The 26,037-nt window shown below is 35.7% G+C and overlaps 1 protein-coding gene across 1 annotated transcript in view; it reads left to right on the top strand.

Annotated features, from left to right (window-relative positions):
- Positions 1–26,037, top strand: part of KCNH5 (potassium voltage-gated channel subfamily H member 5) — a 368,902-nt gene that overhangs the window by 264,443 nt on the left and 78,422 nt on the right. Inside the window, exon 10 of the mRNA XM_017533951.2 lies at positions 18,497–18,693. Coding sequence (XP_017389440.1) covers positions 18,497–18,693 — 197 coding nt within the window. The remainder of the gene's footprint in view (positions 1–18,496; positions 18,694–26,037) is intronic.

Below are 26,037 nucleotides of genomic sequence, written 5' to 3'. Positions count from 1 at the left end.
TTAGAGTTATTAAACTAAGACAATCTCTAAGTCTTTTAATGTAACTTCAGATTCTCAAGAGTGCTATGCTTGTTTATGTATGGTTTGGATGGAGTGTTGAAAATTGTTATGGGGTTGGGAAAAACAGCATAAATGAGGACAGAACTAACATAACTAAATCAATAAGAGAATCTTTAGCACTTGAATTAAGATTCTATTTTAATTAGAATCAGTTATTTAAAATCCACTGTAGGCCGGGCATAGTGGCTCATGCCTGTAATCCTAGCACTTTGAGAGGGCGAGATGGGTGAATCATTTGAGGTCAGGAGTTGGAGACCAGTCTGGCCAAATCAGTGAAATACCATCTCTACTAAAAATACAAAAATTAGCTGGGTTTGGTGTCATACACCTGTAATCCCAGCTACTTGGGAGGCTGAGGCATAAGTATCAGTTGAACCAAGGAGGCAGAGGTTGCAGGTGAGCTGAGATCATGCCAGCCTGAGCGACAGAGTGAGACTCTGTCTCAGAAAAACAAAGTGCATTGTAAACATATTATTAAAGAAAATTTATACATTTATACATTATGCTGCTTGAAATTAAAAATCTCCTTATTTTATTATGGAAAGAAAAAATCTGAGATGTGAATGAATAATATTTTGCTATTTTGAGAATCTATGAAAACGTAACTTTTAAGCTGTAGTTAGTATTTCTTCCTCTGCACTTGCTATTAGAAGTCAAGCGCTTCACAGTTTAAATCCTTAAAAGGGCTTTTCCCGAGTTCCTGAAAATTATTTTCTTTTATACCCATGCTTCTGTGTTTTTAGATGCTGAACTGTGAAACATGTAGATTTGTTCTACATATTATGATGATGAAATGAGTTAATTAAGATACTTTCACAGAGGGCAAATCAGTTGTTTGCTTTTAAAAACATGTGTGCTTGTCTTGATTTAAACATTTGAAGCAGTGATTATAACATTGTTTATCTGTGGTTCAAAATGTTTACTTTTAGAGATCCTCAGCCTGCAGGTTTTGGGATAAAATAAAGGTTTTAACAATCTTGGTAGTTTAGGTTCAACCTCAAACCCTCTCTACTACCCTTCAAAACTGAGTTTTGTTTATTCTATGGTATCTTTTGTTCCTATTCTTAATATCCCTTACCACAATCAATGCTCTTAAAATTTTTACCCTGGGTGTGAAAGGAAAATACCTTGGACCCCCAAAATCACTAAGGAAAACTCATCTGCCCCCTGCCCCCACACCCAGCACCGTTCCATTCAAAGTTACTGAGATAGATGCATATCTGATTTGCTTCCTTTGGAAAGGCTAATCAGAAACTCAGAAGAATGCAACCATTTTTATATCACCTATCTGTGACCTGAAAGCTCCCTCCCCACTTTGGGTCATTCTGCCTTTGCTTCAAGTTGTCCCCCCTTCCCAGACAAAACCAATGTACTTCTTACATATATTGATTGATGTCTGCCTAAAATACATAAAACCAAGCTGTGCCCCGACCACACTGGGCACATGTCGTCAGGACTTCCTGAGGATGCGTCACGGCATGTCCTCAACCTTGGCAAAATAAACTTCGTAAATTGACTGAGACCTGTCTCAGATTTTCCAGGTTCACATGGACCATGACTCCCATCTTAGCCGATAGTCTTACCTGCTTATAAATCTATCATCAGCTTCAACCTCCATTTCTATGTTATGCTGCCACCACAGTAATCTTCCTAAGAAACAATTATGTCAGTGTCCTCATTAGTATTTCCAGTATCTTAAGAATAAAATGTAGCTACGAGCATGGCCTATGGGAGCATTTGGGTTCTGGTTTTTGCTCTCCTTTCCAGCCTGATTTGTGTCATTGTCTATCCCTACTATATTCTCACTATGCTGAATTGCAGGAAGTTTCTTGAGGTATACAAAGCCCCTTCTTACTGGCAGGCTTTTGCATATACCGCTCCTTTATTTAGAAAACTTTTTCTTTCCTTTTTAGTGATCTGCAAGAAACAGATCACTAATTCTTTCCTTATTGCCCTAGTCTTGGTTAGGTGCCTCTATTCTGTGCTTCCACTTGGATGACTGTACAGGGTTCTTAGTATCTCCTATTTTTATCCTTTACCTGTTTATCCTCCCACTGTACAGTGACCACTTGAATTTTTATCTCTCTGTCATCTATGATAGGACCACTTCAATATGTTCTTAGTAAAGGCTTGTTTGAGTGAGACAGATTAGCTGGTACAGCTGTTGCTTGATATTTACTAGGGATTGGTTTTAGGACACCTCACAGATACCCTACTCTGAGGATGCTCAAGTACCTTATGTAAAATGGTGTAGTATTTGCATACAACCTATGCACATCTTTCTGTATATTTAAAATCATCTCTACGTTATTTATCATCCCCAACACAATGACAATGCTATGTACATAGTTGTTTTATTGGTTGGGGAATAATGACAAGAAAAAAGTCTATACACATTTAGTACAGATGCAGCCAACCATTTTTTAACCCTAAATATTTTTTATTTGTGGTTCGTTGAATCCATTGATGAGAAATCCACGGGTATGGAGGGCCAACTGTACTTTGCCAACAAACTGTTTTCATAATCGTTTCAGTTGTAAGTACCCAGAAAAATAAATTGTGTTCTGTTGACTCACTTGCCAATTTCCTCTATGTTATATCATGAAATACTGACTGCCCTCTGTTCTTCCTTTGTCTGGAGGTTTATAGTAAAATGCATTTCTCGAAAGCCTGTAGCTTTAGTTTAGATATATTGTAGGAAGAAGAAACATTTTCCTACTGTTAACTAGGAAATTTGAGCAAAGAGAATGAGGGGGTGGTGGCTGTGTTAAGTATCTCAGACCACACATGGCCCTCTGATAAGCTGCTCCTTTCTGGTGCTCCATCAAGGATCCCCAGTACCAAGAAAGAATCTAACTTATGCCTGGTTGTTGACTATGATAAGAAAACTTTAAATGACATTAATTGAAGGAGATTTAGCTTTAATTCCTAAAGTGGCATTGCTTTTATCATCAATTAGAATTAATGATTCAACAAATCAATTAACTTCATGAATACATAAACATTTAAGAATTAAAAGGGACTTAAAGAAAGAAAAATGGTATTAAATGAGCCCCCCTACTTAAGTAAATTGTAAAGTCAACAGATACATTTTGATTTTAATATTCCTTATCAAACTTTTAAAGTATATTTTTGAAAAATATACTTGGGCCTCTTTGAAAGTCTTATTAAAATTCCAATACTTATTAATGGAGTGCTCATTATTTTGTATACATTATTATATCAAGTCCTTTAATAACCCTGTGAAGAAAGTAATTATTGTAGTCATCTTACAGATGAAGGAACTGAAACTCGATAAGATCGGGTGGTTCACCCTGGGTCACAGCTAATAAGTAATTAGTGGGTACAGGATTTGAATCCAAACCTGTCCAACATTATGTGCATGGTTTTAACAATCAAATTACAAAAAAGTGATGCTGTCTTTAACAGGAATTTTGAAATAGAATTTTGAAATTATAGTACAACTATCTGGTTTAATCTTAATGGAAAATAGAGTACCTATATTACCTTTACTAATTTATATCTTTTTACTTAAAAAAAAAAGATTTCTCTAACAACACTGCAAGAATTAGGCACCATGACAATGTACATTACAAAAACCCTTCACCAAATATTACCTACGGTAATTAGTTAAGTATGAATTGGCTAAATCAGCTACTATGTATCTAAAAATATTGTTCTCCTCCAAGTGACTGGTTTATCACAAGGAAGGTGTTTAGGACTGAGGAGAACTAAGCCCAGAGTGTGAATGTCATGAGTTCTTAGAAAACAAGATAAGGATGTTAAATTCCACTCACCTCTTTCATCTGGGTTATGGAAGAGTTCAGAGTTTAAGCTGGCAGGCGTTAAAGTGGAAATGAAGCTTGCTAGAATGCTTCAAGATTGCAGGAAAGACCACGTTTCTCTTCCATGAGAAAGTGAACTTTCCTTCTCTACTTTTTGAATCTGTGCCAGCCTTATGACTCCTGACAGTACCATGCTGACCTCTTTGCCATGCCCTTGAGTGTTGGCATTCTCTGGACAGGGTAGGGACTGCTCAGCTTGCTTTTCTCATTGCTCTTTTGTTTTCTGAAGTCATTACATATACTTCCATAAAGCTTAATTTGCATCTTCCTCTCTTTAGTATACCTACCTACACACCAATATCTCATTCCCCTCTCCTTCCCTACCCTGCACTCCCTTAGTAAATACCAATATTTCAACTTGTCTTAAAAAGCATTGAGAATATTTTGACTTCAAGGACCCGTAAAGTTAATAAAATATGAGTTTAATGAGTGGGTTTTGTTTTGTCACATAAGATTGGAGCCAGTCAGTCGCGTGGGTTTACCTAGTCAACAATGCCGCTGAGGACTCAGTGTCTTCTTTTTTCATGTGAGGAGAGGGTAAGGTGTTGTTGGGGAATAGGTGTGCAGCAAAATCATTTGAGATTATTAATTGAAAACTAAAAAAAGGTTCAGAATATCTCACAATATAAATATGTAATCTAATGAAGTTTTACAAGGTCAAGAAATAGAACGTTAAGGTTTCACTCTACTGCTCCAGGAAACCATGCCATGTGCCCCATCCCTAAATACCAGGTTTAATTTTTCTGGATTTTAAAATTTGATATATCTTGCATTTTTAAAAATATCTGCAAGTTCCACTTCTGTCCCATTGTTTATCTTACAATTTTCTGCTGAGTAACGTGGACCATTTGTCCTGCAGAGTTCCTACAGCTTGAATTTTGCTGATTGCATACTCATTGCATTTTAGCATGTTCCTCTATCCTCTGTATTTTCTGCAATTAGCAGCTGAATGCAGAGGCTTGGTGGACTCAGGTTCAATCCCTTTAGCAAAACTGTTGTTGGGTCTTTGTTCTTTCATAAGAGGCACATGATGTTTGGTTGAATCACTTTAGGTGATGTTATCAGCCATTGATACTCAATGCCTAGATTCATTAAGTCATTGAGAGTTGCAAATGAAGATACTATAATTTTATATTTTTGTTTGTTTGCTAGTTGGAATACTTAGAGATGCTTTCTCTCAACTACTATTTGTTTTTTCAGTGTGCATTTCACATAGGAAAGGCAGGATAAATGTTTGACTCTTTGCTATATTTACCAATTTTTAGATAATTGATCTCATCCTTTGAAATTGCTCTGAAAATTTCTTTTAAAATGTCTTTATGTACTAATAGATTTAAACAAACTTGATTAGTTTCAGTGCATTAAAATGTTTATCGTTACCAAGGTGCAACTTGTCTTATCTTTGGCCAGTATGAACCTCTATGTCCTTTTGATACTGTAGCTTTTGATGACTTCCTTTTTATGTAGTATGATTATATACTCATCTTGTACAACCCTGTGCCTTTCATGGAATCAGCCATTAGCCATTTTTCCAAAAAGCTCATTCATTTTAGTGGAAAATAATATTTCAAGATTACAATCTAGGCCCTAGAAATTGTTATTGCTATTGTTTTGGTCATTGTTTCTTGGCCATCTTAATGGACAAAATCAGGGAAAAATATTCATGTGTATGTGTGAGTACGTGTTTATATATACAAATAAAATATATCATGAGTTCATACATATATATTCAGTTATAATTTAGTACTATAGGGTTATATTTATCTACTTTTTTTTTTTTTTTTTTTTTTTTGAGTTGGAGTCTCACTCTGTTCTCCAGGCTGGAGTGCAGTGGCAAAGTCTTGGCTTACTGCAACCTCTGCCTCTCAGATTCAAGGATTCCCCTGCCTCACTGCACTTCAGGCTGGGTGACAGTGAGACTCTGTCTCAAAAAAAAAAAAAAAGAAAACTAGGGATGGATGATAGAATTAAAATATTTCATAACTGCTCAATTGCTTTATGCCATGCCATATTACAACATGTCAACCCCAGAATAAAAATACTAATACTATCAAAAATATGATTACTGAAAATACATAAAATAATTTTTTACAAATGCTTGTCCCATTTTCCTGCTACCCGCCATTATTTTTGATAGTTACACTATATTTACATTGCCAGAGCATATAGTCATTACATACTACACTTTCTTTTAACTGTTAGTCTATTTCTACATGTAACTGTATAGTTAGTGCTTACTAGTAGTCTTTATGTCAGTGTCTGTTTAAATATTTTGGTGCCCTGAAGCATATTCACTAAGAAAATCCTTAGAGTATATCCATTGGAATAATATTCCCTGAGTTCTACTATGTTGGTAATATAATATAGCCCTTTATACATAAAAATCAATTTTGCTGAATATGAAATTCTTGGATGACATTTCTTTCCTAGACTGTCTTAAATATGTTAGCTCTTTACTCAAGACAACAGGCAAATCATAGAATTTGTGTTTTCTACCGTTGTATCTGTTGCGTCTTTTACTCGTCTTTACTTTTGTTGTCATTGCCTTTAATCATGTTAAAGTGGTGAAGTAAAGTGAAATCGTAATTTGTAATCTGTCAAATACCCTATTATTATTTAAAACTAATGTTAAATAGTCTTCCAATAGTACGTCCTTTGTCACTCTTTATATTGTCATTAGTTATGTTATTGAAACACTGGCCAGGTTATGACTTTCTTTACTTAAAACACTTTTAAGTGGTCTCTCTTTAAAGTGGGTTTAAGCAGACACCATTGTGTGGCATTCAGGGTTCTTGGTTCTCTCTTGAGTTTTGACTTTTGTTCCCCCAAGACTTGGCCTTTTCTTTATGTACTACAGATTTTCCGTTGATTGGATTAATGCCACAATGCTGCTCATTTCATGGGCAGATTGTGCTCTTACTATTTATTCTCTGATCCTTAAATACTGCCTGTTTTGTTGAGGGCTCAGATATGATTAAACTTAAACATTACTTTGTGAGGCCTTTCCCAATTTCTACAAATTAAAAACAGCATTTTTTTCTTCTGCGCTTTCCTTATCCTGATGTGTATATACTTATTTTATTTTTTCTATTTTGTAATTTTTTGGGGGTCTACCTCTCTTACTCGCAAAGTTAAAGACTTCTTGAGAACCAGATTTCTTTTTCCTGAATCTACCTATCCCCTCACAGCATAAAGCAAATGTTTCAACTTTTGAACAAAAAGTCCAAAAAACTTTAAAAAAAAATCTTAAGTGGTAGCATTTCATTATATAAATATATGACATAACATAAGGTAAAGGAAAAACAAAAGAAAAGTAGCAATACAAGAAAGAAAGCCTGTGCTTTGAATCTCACTCCTTTATCCCTGTGATTCATTTTTTTTTCTCTGTGCGCCCCTGTGATCTCTGCCCATAATTATATACATTTCTATCACAGCAACACAGCTTTACTGAGGTATAATTGATACACAGATATCTACATATATTTAATGCACACAATTTGATGAGTTTGTGTATATACAAACACTTTTAATACTGTTACCATAATCAAGGTAATAGATACACCCCCAAACTCACAGGGCTTCTGTCATTTTTTTCATGGTAAGAACACTTAATGTGAGATCTACTCTCTTAACCAATTTTGAATTTCAGGGTACTGTGTTGTTAAGTATAGGCTCTATATGTACAGTAGATATCCAAAACTTAATTCATGTAGCATAACTGAAACTGTATACCCATTGAATAAAATCTGTCCCTTTTCCCTGTCTTCTAAGTCCTGACAGCCACTATTATATTCTCTGTTTGTGTGAATGTGACTATTACAGACATTTCATATGAGTGGAATCATGAAGTATTTGCCCTCTGCGATTGGCTTATTTCATTTAGCATAATGCTCTCCAGGTTTACCTATATTGTAGCAAATGACAGAATTTTCTTCTTTTCAAAGGCTGAATAATATTCCATTGTATGTGTATACCACATTTTCTTTTTCCATTCATCTGTTGGTATATGCTGGGGTTGTTTCCATGTCTACCTATTTTGAATAAAGCTACGATAAGCATGAGGGTACAGATATCTCTTTGAGATTTTGATTTCAATAATTTTGGATACACACTCAGAGGTGAAATTATTGCATCGTAGGTTAGAATTAAGGTTGAGTCAGGATGTCAGATTCATTAATTGAGTGAGGTGGAAAGGACAGATTTCTCCCACTTCACAGATGTAAGACTTAGTTATAACATGAACAATATCATGGGCTTCAACTCTAAATGTTTTCTTAGAAAAAGAAAACAGAAGAGTTTCAAGATGTAATTGATTTACAATTTAGTGTTTTGCTTGGATTTCTTTTTTGTAATATGCCATTACCTTTCTTGATTTAGGCACATACTTGGATTTTTATATGCAATCAATTTGTTCTTAACACTAATAGTGCCAAACTCAGGATTATCAGCATGTTTGTTGTCATTTCTTCTACCCCCTTAAAGGTAGCTTCTTACTATTGTCAGGATACCTTCTCTTTACTTCTGCTTAATAAGTGCTATTTGGCTCATTCTATGTGTGTGTAAAAAAATCCTACAAGCTAAATCAATTATTTTCTTTTTAATAGATAAGAATTATTATTTGCTTCTCTGAAAGTGTCTTCAAGCTTGTATCCATTATAATTTATTATTATTATGCTTTTAAGATCTGGGGCACAGGTGCAAATCGTATGGTATTGTTACATAGATATACACATGCCATGGTGGTTTGCTGCATCCATCCCCGTATTTCTCCTAATGCTATCCCTCCCCAATCTCCCCACCCCCTCCTATCCCTCCCCTAGCCTCTCCACCCCCAACAGGCCCCAGTGTGCAATGGTCCCCTCCCTGTGTCCATGTGTTCTCATTGTTCAACACCATGCAGGAGTGAGGACATTGGGTGCTTGGTTTTCCATTCTTGTGTCAGTTTGCTGAGAATGATGGTTTCCAGCTTCATCCATGTCCCTGCAAAGGACATGAACTCGTCCCTTTTTAGTGGCTGCATAGTATTCCATGGTGTATATATGCTGCATTCTCTTTATCCAGTCTGTCATTGATGGGCATTTGGGTTGGTTCCAAGTCTTTGCTGTTGTAAACAGTGCTGCGATGAAATAGAAATACCATTTGACCCAGCAATCTCATTACTGGGTATATACTCAAAGGATTATAAATCATTCTATTATAAAGACACATGCACACATATGTCCATGATAATTTTTAACATAATGACTTCAGATATCAATCACTGAAGATCGGCAGGCATCATTTCTAAATGTTTTAAAAGATTTTATTCTAATACACCTATACAATTTCTTAATTTTAATTGTTAAAATGTACATGCTACCCAAAGCAATATACATATTCAAAGCAATTGCTATCAAAATTCCAATGACATTTTTAGAGAAATAGAGAAAACAGTTCTCAAATTCATATGAAACTGTAAAAAAAAACCCAAATAGACAAAAAACAATACTGCGAAAGAAGAACAAATTTGGAGGCATCACACTTCCTGATTTAAAGTTATATTACAAAGCTATAGTAATTATAACAGTATGGTACTGGCATACTGTTATAAAAGAAACATGGAGCAGTAGAACAGAATAGAGAGCCCAGAAATAAATCCAAATATATATGGTCAACTAATTTGCAACAAGGTACCAAGAGGCCAAAATGGGAAATTAATAGTTTTTTTAATTTATAGTGCAGGGAAAACTGGATTTTCACATGCAAAAAGATAAAATTAGAGCCTTATTTTCCACCCATGCAAAAAAACACCTCAAAACGGATAAAACACCTAACTATGAGACCTGAATCCATAAAACACGTTGATGAGAACATACAGAGAAAAACTCATTGACATTGGTTTTGGCAATGACCTTTGGATATAACACCAAAAACTTGGGCTACAAAAGCAAAAATAAGTAAATAGGATTACATTACACTAAAAGGTTTCTGTACAGCATGGGAAATAATCAACAAAATGAAAATGCAGCCTACAGACTGGAAAATGTATTTGCAAACCACATATATGTAAGAACTCTTATAACTCCATAGCAGAAACCCTATTAAAAAGTGAGCAAGAGACCTGAACAGAAATTTATCCAAGAAAAACATAAAAATAACCTTCAGGTATATGAAAGGGTGCCCAAATCACTAATCATCGGGTTAATGCAAATTGAAGCCACTATGAGATACTACCTCACACCTGCTAGAAAGGCTATTATCAAAGAGCCAAGATATAGTAAATGTTGGTGAGGATATGTAGAAAAGAGAACCCTTGTATACTGTTGGTGGGAATGTAGTTTGGTGCAGCCATTATGGAAAACAATATGGAGGCTTATAAAAAAAATTAACAATAAAACTACTGTATGACCCAGTAATCCCTCTTCTGGGTAAATATTCAAAGGTAATGAATTAGTCACCTCCTAGAGCTATCTGCACTCCCGTGTTTGTTACAGTATTATTCACAATAGCTGAGATAAGGAAACAACCCAAGTATCTGTTGATGGATGAATTGATAAAGAAAATGTAGTATGCATATGCAATGGAATATTATTCAACCTTAAAAAAGAAAGAGATCCTGCCATTTGTCACAACACAGATGGACCTTGAGGACATTATGCTAAGAGAAATAAGCCAGACACATAAAAAATATATTGCGTGATCTCACTTATATGTAGAATCTTTTTAAAAAGTCAAATATACGAAGATTGAGAATAAAACTGGTGGGGAGGTGGAGAAGGGTGGGAGGAAATGAGCACATGTAGGTCTAAGGATAGAAAGTAGCACATATGTAGGATGGACATTGTTAGAGATCTAATGTATATATGACGACTATGGCTAATAATATTGTACTGGCATATCTCAGAGATTTTGTGGGTTTGGCACCAGACCACGATAATAAAGCAATGTTGCAATAGAGTCACATAAATTTTTGGTTTTCCAGTGCATATAAAAGTTATGTTCACACTATACTGAGTCTGTTATGTATGCAATAACATTATGTCTACAAAAACAATGCATATACCTTAATTTAAAAATACTTTACTGTTAAAATATGCTAATGATCATCTGAGCCTTCAGCAAGTTGTAATCTTTTTTCTGGTGGACAGTCTTGCCTTGATGTTGTTGGATGCAGACTGATCAGGGTGGTGGTTGCTGAAGGGTGGAACAGAGGTGGCAATTTCTTAAATGAAGAAAACAATGAAATTTGTTGTGTCAGTTGACTCTTCCTTTCAAAACGTATTTATCTCTAGCATGGGGTGCTGACTGATAGCATTTTAAACACAGTAGAACGTCTTGCAAAATTGGAATCAGTCCTCTCAAACTCTTGCCACTGCCTGATCAACTGAGTTTATGTACTATTATAAATCCTTTGTGGTCATTTCAATAATATTCACAGGATCTTCACTAGGAGTAGATTCCTTCTCAAGAAACCACTTTCTTTGCTCATCCATTAGAAGCAACTTCTCATCTGTTAGTTTTATAGTGAGGTTGCAGCAAGTCATCCACATTTTCGGGCTCCACTTCTAATTCTAGTTGTCTTGCTATTTCTACATCTGCAGTTACTTCCTCCACTTAAGTCTGCAGCTCTCAGAAGTCATCCATGAGGGTTGGAATCAACTTCTTCCAAACTCCTGTTAATGTTAATATTTTGACTTTCTCACAACTCACATGAATCACAAGTGTTCTGAATGATATCTAGAATTCTGAATGTTCTCCAGAAGATTTCCCATTTAGATCCATTAGATGAATCAGTACCTATGGCTGCTATAACCTTACAAAATATAGTTCTTGAGTAATAAGACTTGAAAGTCAAAATTACTACTTGATCCATGGGCCGCAGAATGGATATTGTGTTAGCAGGCGTGAAAACAATATTCATCTTGTACGTCTTCATTAGAGCAGTTGGGTGACCAGATGCATTGTCAATGCACAGTAATATGTTCAAATGAATCTTTTTTTCTGAGCAGTTGGTCTCAACAGTAGGCTTAAAATATTCAGTAAAGCATGCTATAAACAGATGCGCTGTCATCTAGGCTTTGTTCTTCCATTTATAGAGCAAAGGCAGAGAAGATTTAGCATAATTCTTAAGATTCTAGGACTTTTGGAATAATCAAGGAGTCCTGGCTTCAACTTAAAGTCACCAGCTGCACTAGGCCCTAACGAGAGAGTTAGCCTATCCTTTAAAGTTTTGAAGCCAGTTATTGACTTCTCTCTAGCTATGAAAGTCCCAGATGGCATCTTCTTTTAATAGAAGGCTTTTTCATCTACATTAAAAATCTGTTGTCTAGTCTAGTCACCTTCATCAGTTGTTTTAGCAGATCTTCTGGATAACTTGCTGCAGCTTCTACATCAGTACTTGCTGTTGCAGCTTGCATTTTTATATCATAGAGATGGCTCCTTTTCTTAAACTTTATAAACCAACCTCTGCTAGCTTCAAACTTTTCTTCTGCAGGTTCCTCTTCTCTTTTAGCCTTTACAGAACTGGAGATAGTTAGGGCTTCGCTCTGGATTTAGCTTTGGCTTAAGGGAATGTTGTGGCTGGTTTGGTCTTCTATCTAGACCACTAAAGCTTTCTCCTTATCAGCAGTAAGTCTGTTTCATTTCCTTAGCATTCATGTGTTCACTGGAGTAGGTCTTGTAACTTCCTTCAAGAACTTTTCCTGTGCATTCACAACTTTCACAACTTGGCTAGCTGTTTGGTGCAAGAGGCCTAGCTTTTAGCCTATTTTGGCTTTTAACATACCTTCCTCAGTAAGCTTAATTATTTCTATCTTTTGACTTGAAGTGAGACATATGTGACTCTTTCTTTTGCTTGAACACGTAGAAGCCATTTTAGGGATACTAGTTGGCCTAATTTCAATATTATTGTGTCTCAAAAACAGGAAGGCCTAAGGAGAGAGAGAGGGAGTTGGGGAATGACAGTTCAGTGGAGTAGTTAAAACACACACAGTATTTATTGATAAGTTTGCCATCTTATATGGGTGTGGTTTGTAGTGGCACCAAACAATTACAAAAATGACATGAAAGATTACTGGTCACAGATTTCCATAACAGATATAATAACAATACAAAAATTAGGAATATTGTGAAAATTACCAAAATGAGACACAAAATGATCACATGTTGTTGGAAATACGGCGCTGATAGACTTGTTCAACACTGAGTTGCCACAAACCTTCAATTTGTAAAAAAACAATATTTGCCAAGCACAGTAAGGTAAAGCACAATAAAATGAGGGTTATGCCTGTCTTGTAATACAAATTTTTGTTAAATAGGTAGATGTTAGCTGCTTTCATTTCACATGCAATCAAAAATATGTGAGATAATAGACATGTTAATTTACTTCACTATAGTAACCATTTTAGTACTTTATGTGTTCAATAACGTTACATGTTGAATCTCAAGCATACATAGTAAAACTTACTAAAATAATAAAAAGAAATGAATACATAAATTAGGTTCATTGTGTAGAAAAATCTTCAAATATAGCCACGTTCACACCCCTTTACTTACAGAAAACTAAGTAAAATTCAAATGATATTTGGTTTGGGACCTGTTGGCTATATTAGTTAGCAGTTCTCACTGATGAATAACTGTGGTTATTTTTATGTATGTATTTATTTATTTTTTGAGGTGGAGGCTTGCTGTGTGACCCAGACTGGAGTGCAGTGGTGTGATCACTGCAACCTCTACTTCCTGGGTTCAAGTGATTCTCCGGCCTCAGCCTCCCAAGTAGCTGGGATTACAGGTGCCCACCACCATACCTGCCTAATTTTTGTATTTTTAGTAGAGATGGGGTTTCACCACCTTGGCCAGGCTGGTCTCAAACTCCTGACCTCGTGATCTACCTGCTTCAGCCTCCCAAGGTGTTGGGATTACAGGTGTGAGCCTGCCCAACTGTAGTAATTTTTATGCATTTATTTTATTCATGTCATTAACTCACCAAATAATGTGTCTCACATTTGAAAAAATAAATCTGGCTTAAAATCAGTGCCTTAGAGGACGATAATCCCCAAGCATACCACAGTCTGTATTACTCATTTAATTATGTTGTAACTCTGTCTGTTTTGTCTTAAATTTTCCAGTTTCCTACTATATGAGTCTTTAACATTAATTTCTATTTTACAATCCTTTTTCCTGTAGGTTAGCAATGAAATACTTCATAAGACTTGATGCAAAGAACTGAGAAAATATAAATAGACCAAACAACAACTTTCATGTTTAGCACAAGCTTTTCCACTAATTTTAGCACTTTGAGGGGAGGTTAGTATCTCTAGCTCTAAAATGTTTATAGCAGAAACTGCTTGTACCGAGCAGGAGCTGACCTGAAAACCATCATCAAATGTTCTGTAGTCAAGAAAATGAACAGGAGTTCCGAGCCCTGACAGTGTACAAAATCTTTTGTGCAATAAAGAAAAGATTTATTGTTTCTTCATTAGCTATCCCATGCATATTAGATGCATGCATGTTAGATATTCCATGAATAATCCCACATTTTCACAGCCTATGATTTCTGAGATCATTTACTATAAATGTGCATAATATGCTTGAAGAAGGACATTAACCAACTTTACTTTGGCTGGTACATTTATTAATTTTTTTAAAAAGATGACCATAGTCCCAGAAATGTGGTAAAAGTTTGTTGTGAATTGATTGCCTAATAGGTGACATAGAAAGCCAAAAAAGTAAACACACTTTGAAACGGTTGATTAGATTAATATCCAGTTAACCTATTGCACATCCTAATGAAAATTCTACATAATGAAACAGTTAGTGTTGCTTATTATGTAAAGTGAATTCTTATGTTGGGAGCAGAATTATATACTTTTGTTAACTGTGCTATGTTTTTCTAAACTTTTTGGGAGAGGAGCAATAAATTAATTTTTTCATAAGTTCATATTCTAGTTTATATGCTATTCGTACTATATCATAGACTTTTTATTTCCCCATGAGTCCAAAAATATAGTAATTTAAATAATGTAATAATTTAAATTTTAAAATTTTAGGTAGAAATTCTGTAAGAGTGTTTAATTTCATCAGTTAAGTTAAATAAAATATATAACAGATATTTGAATCCTCTGTAATTAAAAATGGCCTACATTGGTAACAAGAAACTACCTTTATATTTTGAATATCTTTTACCTATTGACAATGCACTTAATAATCAATGAATATTTGTTTACAATCTAAAAATCTATGTATATATCTTATGAATTCAGTTTTATTAAGAAGTGTAAAGAAAGACATCTGTGAAAATGGTTTGCTATTTTTTATCATAGAAAAATTTAGAAATCATGAAGTAGGAAGAAGAAAAGCCATGACCACACCACTTAAATCCTGTTGCTATTATTATTTAAATGCATTTTCTTTTAGTTTTGTATCCCTTCAGACTTTTAGCTCAATTTATATCAATTGATAAATTAATATAACATATTATATACTATATGGTATGGTTTGGCTGTGTCTCCATCCAAATCTCACCTTGAATTGTAATAATCCCTACATGTCAAGGACAGAGTCAGGTGGAGATTATTGAATCATGGGGGCAGATTCCCTCATACTGTTCTCATGGTAGTGAATAAGTCTCATGAGATCTGATAGTTTTATAAATGGCAGTTTGCCTGCACAGGCTGTCTTGCCTGCCACCATGTAAGACGACGTGACTTTGCTCCTCATTTGCCTTCAGCCATGATTGTGAGGCCTCCCCAGCCATGTAAAACTGTGAGTCAATTAAACCTCTTTTCTTTATAAATTACCCAGTCTCAGGTATGTCTTTATTAGCAGTGTGAGAACAGACTAATAAACTATATATAATAACATGTAATTATAAAATTCATTATACTTTGGTTCTATCAAGAGAATTTTCTTAAGAAAAAAGATAAATTAGATTTCTTAATTGATTATTCTTTTAGTCTTGGCACCTCAGTTTCATTTTTATATATTTTGTTTAGGCTGTAACCACATTCATATTATTATTCTTTATATAATTTTTCTTATTTAACATTATAAATTAAGAATTTTTTGCATATTATCTCAAAAGTTGTTTTAATTCTTTGGGAACTGATGTTTTATGCATAGTTTTACAATTGCCATACTTATTGGGCATATAGGTTTTTTTAAATCTGGGGTTATCATTAATAACACTATAATGAATATTACATGTGGTAGTTATAATCTTTTGATTCCCAGAAGTGAAAATGCTGAGTCAAAAGCATTGATTATTATTAAGTGTGCCATATATGAAAACCAAATAGCTGAAAAGTAATGAGCATTCATAAATGGGTAAGGGATTATAACTGACAATTTGAGAAAATGTTACAGAAATGAATCATAGAGAGATGTAACCATTTTTTTAATCTCTTGAAGGAAAAATCCAGAATAGAAAGAGTAAGAATAAAAGTAAAAAGAAGTAAAAGTAAAAAGAAATAAGATAAAAGCGACCCTTTAAAAGTTTAGCTTTTTTTTTGGTACCATCAGGAACTGTGGTAATATAGTAGTTGTTGATCTCTTCTATTTACAAAGTATTACACAGAAATTATAAGACAAAATAAAAACCATACATTGTTCCATAATGCAGAGAGGATCTAGCATTTTGATGCTTTTACTTCTATGGTTTGCATGTGTATATGTATGCATGCTTGGGGGTAGAGAGATGGTGTACATAAAATGAGATTATACTGTATGTATGGTTTATATCCGGCTTTTACTATTTTATATACCTGTATATAGTCTCCATGTCACTTTGTAAAATTTGATACCTTATGCCTGCATAATATTTTATAATTTATTTGTTGACATTTATTTCCAATTTTTGTCGATTATAAATTTCACTTCAGTGAGCATTTTTATAAATAAATTTATAAAAATTTATAATTGCACTTCTTGTTATGCAATTAGAATAAATGCCTATAATTGGGATTGCTAGTTTGAGGAAAATACCATGTATAGACGTCTGAAATTCATCTCTATAAAGGGTGGTAGAGTTTCTATAGCTAAAGTCTCCCTTTGGTTATTGTGATACTGTATTACCCTAGAGACACTCTGGCTACCAGGTCTCTAATCTCTCTTCCTTGGGCAAATAAATGGCTATTAGACAGTTGATTTGCTCGTCCATGTCACAAACTAAAAGAAATTTTTGGAAGGTCCAGAAACAAATGAATTGTTTAAGAGTAATTAAATATATATTATAGCTATTTTATGCTAGCCACATGATCATGTGGTGGTTTTAATCACCTGTCAGTCATGTGCACATTTTCTCTTTGTAACCTGAAGTACCTCTTAAGCTTGACATCAAGCCCCATGTTTCTCTCAGGGCTTCCCAACTACCTAGGTGAGCAAAGAATCTGTAATCTCACTCACTCAACCTGTCTGTCTCTGTCTTGTCACTGTCTTTGTCTCCATCTCATTTCTGTGGTTACACATTTTCTTTTCTCTCTGGTTGTCTGGCTGACCTGAAGGGTTGTACAAGGTCTTTCTTCTTCTTTTTTTTTTCCTGTTGGTTCTGATTTTCATCTGCATGATGGCAGTAGATAGTTGCTCACCTCTGTGGTTTGAGTGCAGAAAGAATAAATCATTAACAGAGTGCCTGTAGGAAGATGTTTCCCTCCTGAATATATTCCCCCTGTCTTTTTCACTTTAAAACTTTTCCTTTTACACAGAAGTTGAACAAAGAATGCGGTTGACTACACTTCAGAAAACAGGGGCTTTTATGGAACTGCCTCAGCAGAAAGGCCTTTTGGGACTTTAACCTTAGACTCTTTCTCATTTTTATTGGGCAACTAAGTACTTGAGTTCAGATGATAAATGGTTGAGTTCAGGCCACCAGTGGGTAGTGCTCTGAAGTGAATACGTGATTCCTGTGCAATTTCTAGATGTCTTTTTAAAAGACATCTACATTTGATGATAGTATAGCACTTTTTATAGAACTGTTCAAGGGTTAACACATTTGAGTCTTCATGTTTTAGACAACCTGGGTCCATTAGCTTTGTAATTGTGGATGGGAGCTCTTAAGCTGGACTCTTAGGACCTGTATAAGGTTGGCTAGGTATAGAAGGAAGGGTATTCTTGGGCAACTAAGTCCTGGCAAGTTTTAATTTGTTTGGAGCACAGTAACTAGCTATTGGATAATCTGTATTTAATATATGTTGGATCAGCCCTACATTTATAAAGACTGTTACAGCAGATCCTTCTATATTGCATGTTATTATCTTTACCAGAAGGAGTACAGGCAAGGATGAAATTAAAAAGTCACCTTTGCTACTTCTAGTCAAAATAGGAAAAGAAGGTGGCAGAAGTTAATGAAATTATTTGTTAAAACGAGGTGTTTGTCTTCTGTGTTGGATCTATTTATTCACGCCACTACAGATTTTCATCAATAACTAAATTCGGGGTGATGTTACTTTACATATTATATGAAACCATTGTACATTGTTATGTGTATATAGATGTGGTTATACCCTCAGCTCTAAATTATGCTAAAAGGTTGATACTGTATATGAAACTGACAGCAATAGTGATTACAGTAAGAACAGTGGTAGATGCTTAAATATGGATCTTACACTGTTTTCCAGGGAAGGGTGATGTATTTGGAGACATCTTCTGGAAGGAAACCACCCTTGCCCATGCATGTGCAAATGTCCGGGCCCTGACATACTGTGACCTACACATCATCAAGCGGGAAGCCTTGCTCAAAGTCCTGGACTTTTATACAGCTTTTGCAAACTCATTCTCAAGAAATCTCACTCTTACCTGCAATCTGAGGAAACGGGTATGTTGTCTGCATCTGCTTTTTCTCATTAGTGTCCAGAGTATTAATATGTTATTAGCTGAAGAGTAGGAAAGATACTTTATTTTGCAGCACTTAATTCCCATCAATGTAAAATGACATAATTTTCCTTCCCTTTATTTATATTTTGTTTACTTTTTAAAGGAAAAAGCATCCTAATTCTATGAGTAAAGATTTGAATCTTTACCATTTAAGATACAAAATGGAAAACAGACTTGAAGAGAAACAAGATGTAAACTCTACTATAATGTAGTTAGTTCTTGGAGTTTATAGCACTACCATAAAATAAATTCCAGTGTCTTTTACCTTATTATATGGATTATTTTAAAGCTGGTAAAGTTAATCAAGCTGAGTGCCTATTTTACATTCTCAACTTTCTTTAGGCATTTCTCATTTCATAATCAATTCACAAAGTTTACTCTTTCAAAGAATACCGTCTCAAAAATTAATTAGCCACATTGACACATCCTACAAATATGGATAGGAATCCTTTATTTTACACTGCTGCTGCACATTTGACCTTCATTGCCATCTTTTTAACTGATGAGTGTGACACAAATTTAATTTGCATGAAGAAATCTCCTAGTTCTGGTTTCTAGGTCATCGGGCATTGGGTAGGGCTTTTTTATTGCCAAGAATTAAATACATGTTTGGATAACTGCACTTAATTGATTTTATCTGAAATGACTGCTTGTCTGTGGTGAAGTATTTTGAAATAACAGTCCTTCCTTTTAACCTGCTTAAATAAAACCTTCTCTGTAGTTAACATGGAGGGAAGAAATCAAGCAAAGAGATAAATTAACGTCTATACTGTAGCAACGTAGAAATGAACATAATTAAATCAATGTAATTCCTACTTAGGGTTCCAAGAAAGAATGAGACTAGCAGGAGTAGTGTTTTTACTGGCTGTATCACATTTATTTGATCTATACTTGAACATCAGTTTCAGTTTATACGTTTGTTATCAAATACTTATGGAGCATCCAGACCCTGTGAGATAGAATGTAAATAGCTGTAGAGAGCATGAAGACTTGAATACAGAGTACTTATGCTCAATAGACCTAGAGTTAAATGTGAATATTGTGTCAAACACAAATAGTTGAAAGCTAAGGCAGTGGTGGAAGTAGAAGAGGGATGCTCAATATTAAGTAAATATGGAAGTTTCTTGCTAGTGTGTTAGGCAGCTCAGAGTCCCTTTTGGTATGAAGCAGAAACGTCTCCTTTAGTTTATGCTCTGCCTTCTGCAATGACAAATTCCCTTACAACAAGGCAACCTGTTTGGTAGTTGGCTTTTAGTATGGTTGGCCCTTGAATGACACAGGTTTGAACCACGAGGGTCCACTTACATACCAATTTTTTCAACTAAATGCGGATGAAAAATACAGTATTTGCATGATTTGAAACATGTATACCAAGAGCTGACTTTTCCTGTATGTGTATGTATCCTCAGTATGTGAGGATTTGGATGTGTGAGAGAGAACCTGGAACCAATCCACCTGATGTATCAAGGGAAGACTATATTTCTAAGTTCCCTCCAGTTTAAAATTTGCAGTTTTAAAATCTTCCCCCATACTGCAAGATGACTGAAACTTCCTATCCAACATCTGTACATTCCTCAGAACTTGAAATTTAAAATATTCCTGTGAAATAAAATGGGCAGTTATTTTTCCTTCAAAGCACATGAGGAAACTCTGGCCCAGGGGGATTAATATCAGATAACCAACTGATATATTTGCAATGCAAGGTGCCAAAGATGGACAATTAAAACCGATCACCAGCAGAAAATCTCTGTCACCTCTTGTTCCCTTATACACACACACACACACACACACACACACACACACACACGCACGCACACACACTCATTGGTTGTGACAGCTGAGTGCACACTGGTGTAGCTACATCTGTTAGGAAGAGAATCTAGAGACAGAAAACTGTTGTTGGTTTTCCTAACAGGACCCAGAAACGCTGTCCCTGTCTCCACAGGTACCAGTTTGCTGAGTAATATCAAGCGGCTTCTTCCCTTCCCTACCTGTTTCCTCTTATAACTGGTGTCAGTTTTTATAATTCTAGCCTTTCTGCTCTTGATGCATTGTCTCAGTAACTTGACAGATAGTGGGGAAAGGGTGTCATTGAGTGTCACTTTATTTTCAGAAAAACAATATTCTCATGAAAAAGATAAATGGTGAGAAAATACGATCTAATGATTAGTAATACTAGCTACCATTTGAGAGCCTATTGTATATAGCCAGGCACTTCAACACAGTTTACATATATATCTTATTAAATGTCAACAACCCACAAACAGAGCAGTATGATCTCTATTTCACCCATGAGGAGGTTAAGGTTCTAAGATCAGAACAGCTAGTTGTCCAATAACTTATGAGTAAGGGCCTGCATTTGAATTTATCTCCATGATTCTAAAGCCTGCATTTTTTGGAATACCATGTTGTTTTAGCTTGTCAAAGTCGCCAACATTTTATTTTCTACAATATTCCACAGACACGTGGTCAACAATTATATTGCTTTCTCATTCACTTATTCACTTTATTTCAATTGATCTATTAATGAAAACATTTTGTTCTTATTGCTATTACTGTAAAAATTATTGCAATGAACATTTGTTTTGAATTCTGTAACCAAAACTACGTCTTTAGTATGCTACTGATACCTCATAGCTATCATAGCCATTGATTAAGGATGTGTTCCTGGTAAATAAGGGAGCAGATTTTGAATCCAAGTTGGCAGCCATGGTACGGTACAGTTCCAGCCACACAGGTATATCCAGTGGCTAGGTGGAGAGGTTTGTATAGTGTGTGGCTTTCCGTGGCTGTAATAAGCAGGAAAGTGAGCCTTCTTTAGCTATTTGTCTTCATCGCCATTAAGGAAAAATAAGATGCTTACTGTGCAAATATAACTTCTCCTACCCACCCTTAAGCCCCTCTATGTAAAAATTCTAGAGCTATAACTAGTAATTCCATCAAACAACTACAGCATGGGCTGGCAAACTTTTTCTGTCAAGGACCAGATAGTAAATAATTTTGAATTTGTGGGCCAATCTCAAATACTCAACTTTTCCACTGCAGTATGAAAGGAGCTATCTTTGTTAGCTTGGGCTGCCATAACAAAATACCATAGATTGTGGTGTATCTTCAGCAGCAGGAATTGGTTCCTCACAGTTCTGGAGCCTGGGAAGAGTATGATCAAGTTACTGGCCAGTTGGGTTCCCTGGTCGGGGTTCTCCTCTTGGCTTGCAAATGTCCAGCTTCTCACTGTGTTCCCACATAAGAGAGAGAAGGAGGGGAGGCAGAGAGACGGGCAGGGAGGAAGTAAGCTCATTGGTGTCTTATAAGGGCACCAAACCCCTCATGAGAGCTTCAACTTTATGACCTCTTCTAAACCTAATTACCTCCCAAAGGCTCCATCTTCCAAAACCATCACATTGTGGGTAAGAGCTTTAACAGATGAATTTTGAGGGTGTAAAACTTAGTCAGTAGCAACAGCTGTAGATAATACATGAAGAAATGAGCATGACTGTGTTTCAGTTACTTTATTTACAAATCAGGTGACTGCCCAGGGGCCTTAAGTGTGTTAATTGTTGAAAAAAGAGGACTGGGCCAGGCACGGTGGCTCAAGCCTGTTATCCCAGCACTTTGGGATACTGAGGTGGGTGGATCACAAGGTGAAGAGATCAAGATCATCCTGACCAACATGGTGAAAGCCTGTCTTTACTAAAATACAGAAAATTAGCCAGGCATGGGGGCACGTGCCTGTAATCCTAGCTACTTGGGAGGCTGAGGCAGGGGGAATCGCTTGAACCAGGGAGGTGGAGGTTGCCATGAGTTGAGATCTTGCTACTGTACTCCAGCTGAAAGAAAGAAAGAAAGAGAGAGAGAGAGAGAAAGAAAGGGAAAGAAAAGAAAAAGAAAGAAAGGAAAGGAAGGAAGGAGGGAGGGAGGAAGGGAGGAAGGGAAGGAAGGAAGGAGGGAGGGATGGAGGAAGGGAAGGAAGAAAAGGAGGGAAGGAAGGAAGAAAAGGACTGAAAGAAGTTAAATGGGGACAACAGTGGGCATATAAATAGAATCTCCACACCTTTATTAGAAAGCAAATATCTTCTACTTGCTGCCTATTTAGAGGGTTATGAGGTAGAAAATACCTTAAATATTAATAAGAAGTAGCTACACAAAGTAGGCAGATAGCATGAAAAAGTAAGGCAGGATTTATAGTTACTGTGAAACTGGAGTGTTCATTTCATCTGTGGAAGAGGCAGCTGCTATTCAGTCTGGTAGGACATTGCCTCGTGGGGCTGCTGGGCTAGTGTTGCTTAGTCCTCATATTTTATTTATTTTTTTCTCTAAGAGGCCAGAATCATGTTTTTATGGGAAACCACATTTGGTTGGTAATTAATTTGATTTGTTTTTAAAATTCTGTGGTCAAACAAAACAAGTCTGTTTGCCATTGGTCCAACAGCTCATGGTCTAAATGGAATCAGTTAATGAGCTCCTGGTCTCATGGTACTAGAAAGCTGACATTTTTACTTGGGGCCTATACATTTTGATGAAAAAAATTCATTTAATCTAATTTCTAACTGACATTTAGCATTTCCTTTAATTGGAAAGGTTGCTAGACAACTACAGTGTTATTAGAAGTACCAAAAACTATTATATTAATGGATATTTTCATATCACATGTGCTGAGGATATCTTGAAATGCCATTTATGCTCATTACTATTTAACAATTATGATAGTTATTAGACCTGCTACTAGGCAGAAGCACATATATTAATATACTGTACATTATTTTAAAATATGTTGAAAACAGGATTTTGGTATGTGTCTCCTTTGCAATCCCGTGTATTTTGTTTTGTGCATCTAAAGCAGTTCTTCTGAGATGAGGTCCATAGGCTCCACCAGACTACTGGGGATTAAGATCCCATGTGTGAGAGTCAGAAACTAAACTGAACTGAGCAAGAGGACCAGCTGGGTTTTGTTTTTTTCAATAATAAGAATTCAGTTCCACAGTTTCCAATAAGTTTAAGCATATTCAGAAAAGGCATGGGAGATAAACAGAGGAAAGTTGACTAATTTGCTTACTTTATGTATGTATTCATTTGTTTAACCAATTCAAGACACTATTTCCTAGAATGACAAAATGGCATTCATTAAATTGAGGTCCAGCTCTTAGGTATATATCAAAGTAGATAAGCAACACACCTTCTTTGATCACACATATAAAAAGGTAACACAGGTGACACCTACATTTTCAAGGCTTCTTATTAGACTTTTAAAGTTAATATTACGCTTCTTCCCATTTTGCCTATTTGTTGCACAATGATTTTTACCATTTGTGTAACAAAGAGTTAACCTAGCAGGTATGTGGCTCATGCCCATAATCCCAGCTCTTAGGGAGGCAGAGGCGGGAGGATAGCTTGAGCCCAGGAGTTCAAGACCTGCCTGGGCAATATAGCGAGACCCCCATTCTCCACAAAAAGGAAAAAAAAAAAAACAAAAAGACTACTGTCCTTTGAAAGACTTGCTTACAAAGCTGGCTCCTAGGAACTTGGATGTCAAGGGACTCTAACTGATGAGTAGCTCCCCGTGCCTTAACTGTCTGTTCCAACAAGGTGGATTTATGCTGAGCACTGACTGTCCTTCCAGAAGTGTGGCATTTTGGCATATGTCAAACAAGATGATGCCTTGTGACCATCTCCAGTAAAAAATTGGAAGCACCAAGTCCTTAATGAACTTCCCTGGTTGACAACATTTCTCATGTGTTGTCACACTCTTGCTTGTGCCCAGCTTCCCCCAGACTTTACCCATGTACCTTTTTCATTTGCTAGATTTTCTTTGTATCTTATCCTGCAATAATCAAAGCCACAAATATGATGATATGCAGAATTCTGTGAATCTGCCTAGTGGATTGTCCAACCCTGGCATGAACTTGAGGACCCCCAGTGCACCAGATGTAAAGGTCGATAGGAAGTCTATATCCTCAAAGGTCCTCAAATCAGCAGATACATTGGTAATTTTGTTATAACCTTTTTTCCCATAAAATATGCTGAATCCTACAGGCATTATGTTTTATGAATATAAGAGAATGAACCATTTAAAAATAAGTGGTATAATTGTCCATGAGGCAGTCAAGAGAATTTCATTTCCTTGAAACTTAAAATATATGTTACATTAACACTTCTGGCTACAATAAGCATGCCTGAGACTTTAAATTATTTCTGAATATTTCCTTCACTTTCAAGATAGCAAGAACATATTTTTCTCCAGATTGACTGTTTAAATAAGATGAGAGAGGAATTTTTTTTGCTGTTTCTGTATGTCTTCTCATGAGACACTTTGTTGAAGTGTGGCACAGAAAGTATTGGCTGATTCACCATATAGCCATGCATACATCCAGCCCCTAACACATAAGTATGGGGTTGTGGACATAAAAGACCAGGTGCCTGCTCTCTAGGAGGCTCCAGTCTAGTGACGGATCATGAGTCAGATAAGTGCTTCAAAAGGGATATTCTCAGTACAAAGGAGGTGAATTCAATTTGCCAAGGGGAAGAAACAGGGAAGGATTTCAGGAGTTGAAAAGAACACCGGAGTTAGGATTTCATTTCAAATAGAGGAATGTTCTAGAGCAAATAGGAATCTTGTATATCTAATATACAAGGATATTGTATATCACATATTTGATTTGATTTGATTTGATTTAAAAATGAGGAAAATTCAGACCTGGGAAATTAAGTGATTGCCCAAGTTCACTTAGATAGTTAGTGGTGGAGCTGCGACTCGAATCTAGTCCTTAGAATCTCATTTATTTAATCTAGAATAATAAAAGCATTTCATAGAAGATTGTCAGTAAAATCCAATACTTGTTTATGTTCATTTTTAATAGAGAGGGATAATATGTGTGATGAAATTGCATGTGATTCATAGATTGATTTTAGTTTTTCATATCGTGGTTCAGGATAAAACTGGTAGTGAAGCCAAAACAAAACAAACAATAAGCAGTGTTCAGAGTCAGTGCACAGGACTCTCAGTCTGGGCATGAACCAATATGTCTGGTGTGGCCACGGCATATCTATCACATGCATTGTAAAAGATCTCATTTTAGTGAAAGCATTTAACTTTCATATGAGGATTGTTTAAGAAGTGTTACTAAATATGGTAATATTATCTTGCTGATAATACTGCATTCTGATATACTCTTTGTTATCATGTCAGTACTTTTAAAAACTATGCTGCCTGCTGTAACTGATAGTATAAAAAAATAGAAAGATAAAAATTCTCACATTAAAAAAACTGCTCCTTTTTTATTGCATTTTA

This window comes from Cebus imitator, unplaced genomic scaffold, assembly GCF_001604975.1.
Source record: "Cebus imitator isolate Cc_AM_T3 unplaced genomic scaffold, Cebus_imitator-1.0 Scaffold83, whole genome shotgun sequence".
Lineage (NCBI taxonomy): Eukaryota > Metazoa > Chordata > Mammalia > Primates > Cebidae > Cebus > Cebus imitator.
This window is presented reverse-complemented; position numbering and strand designations above follow the sequence as displayed.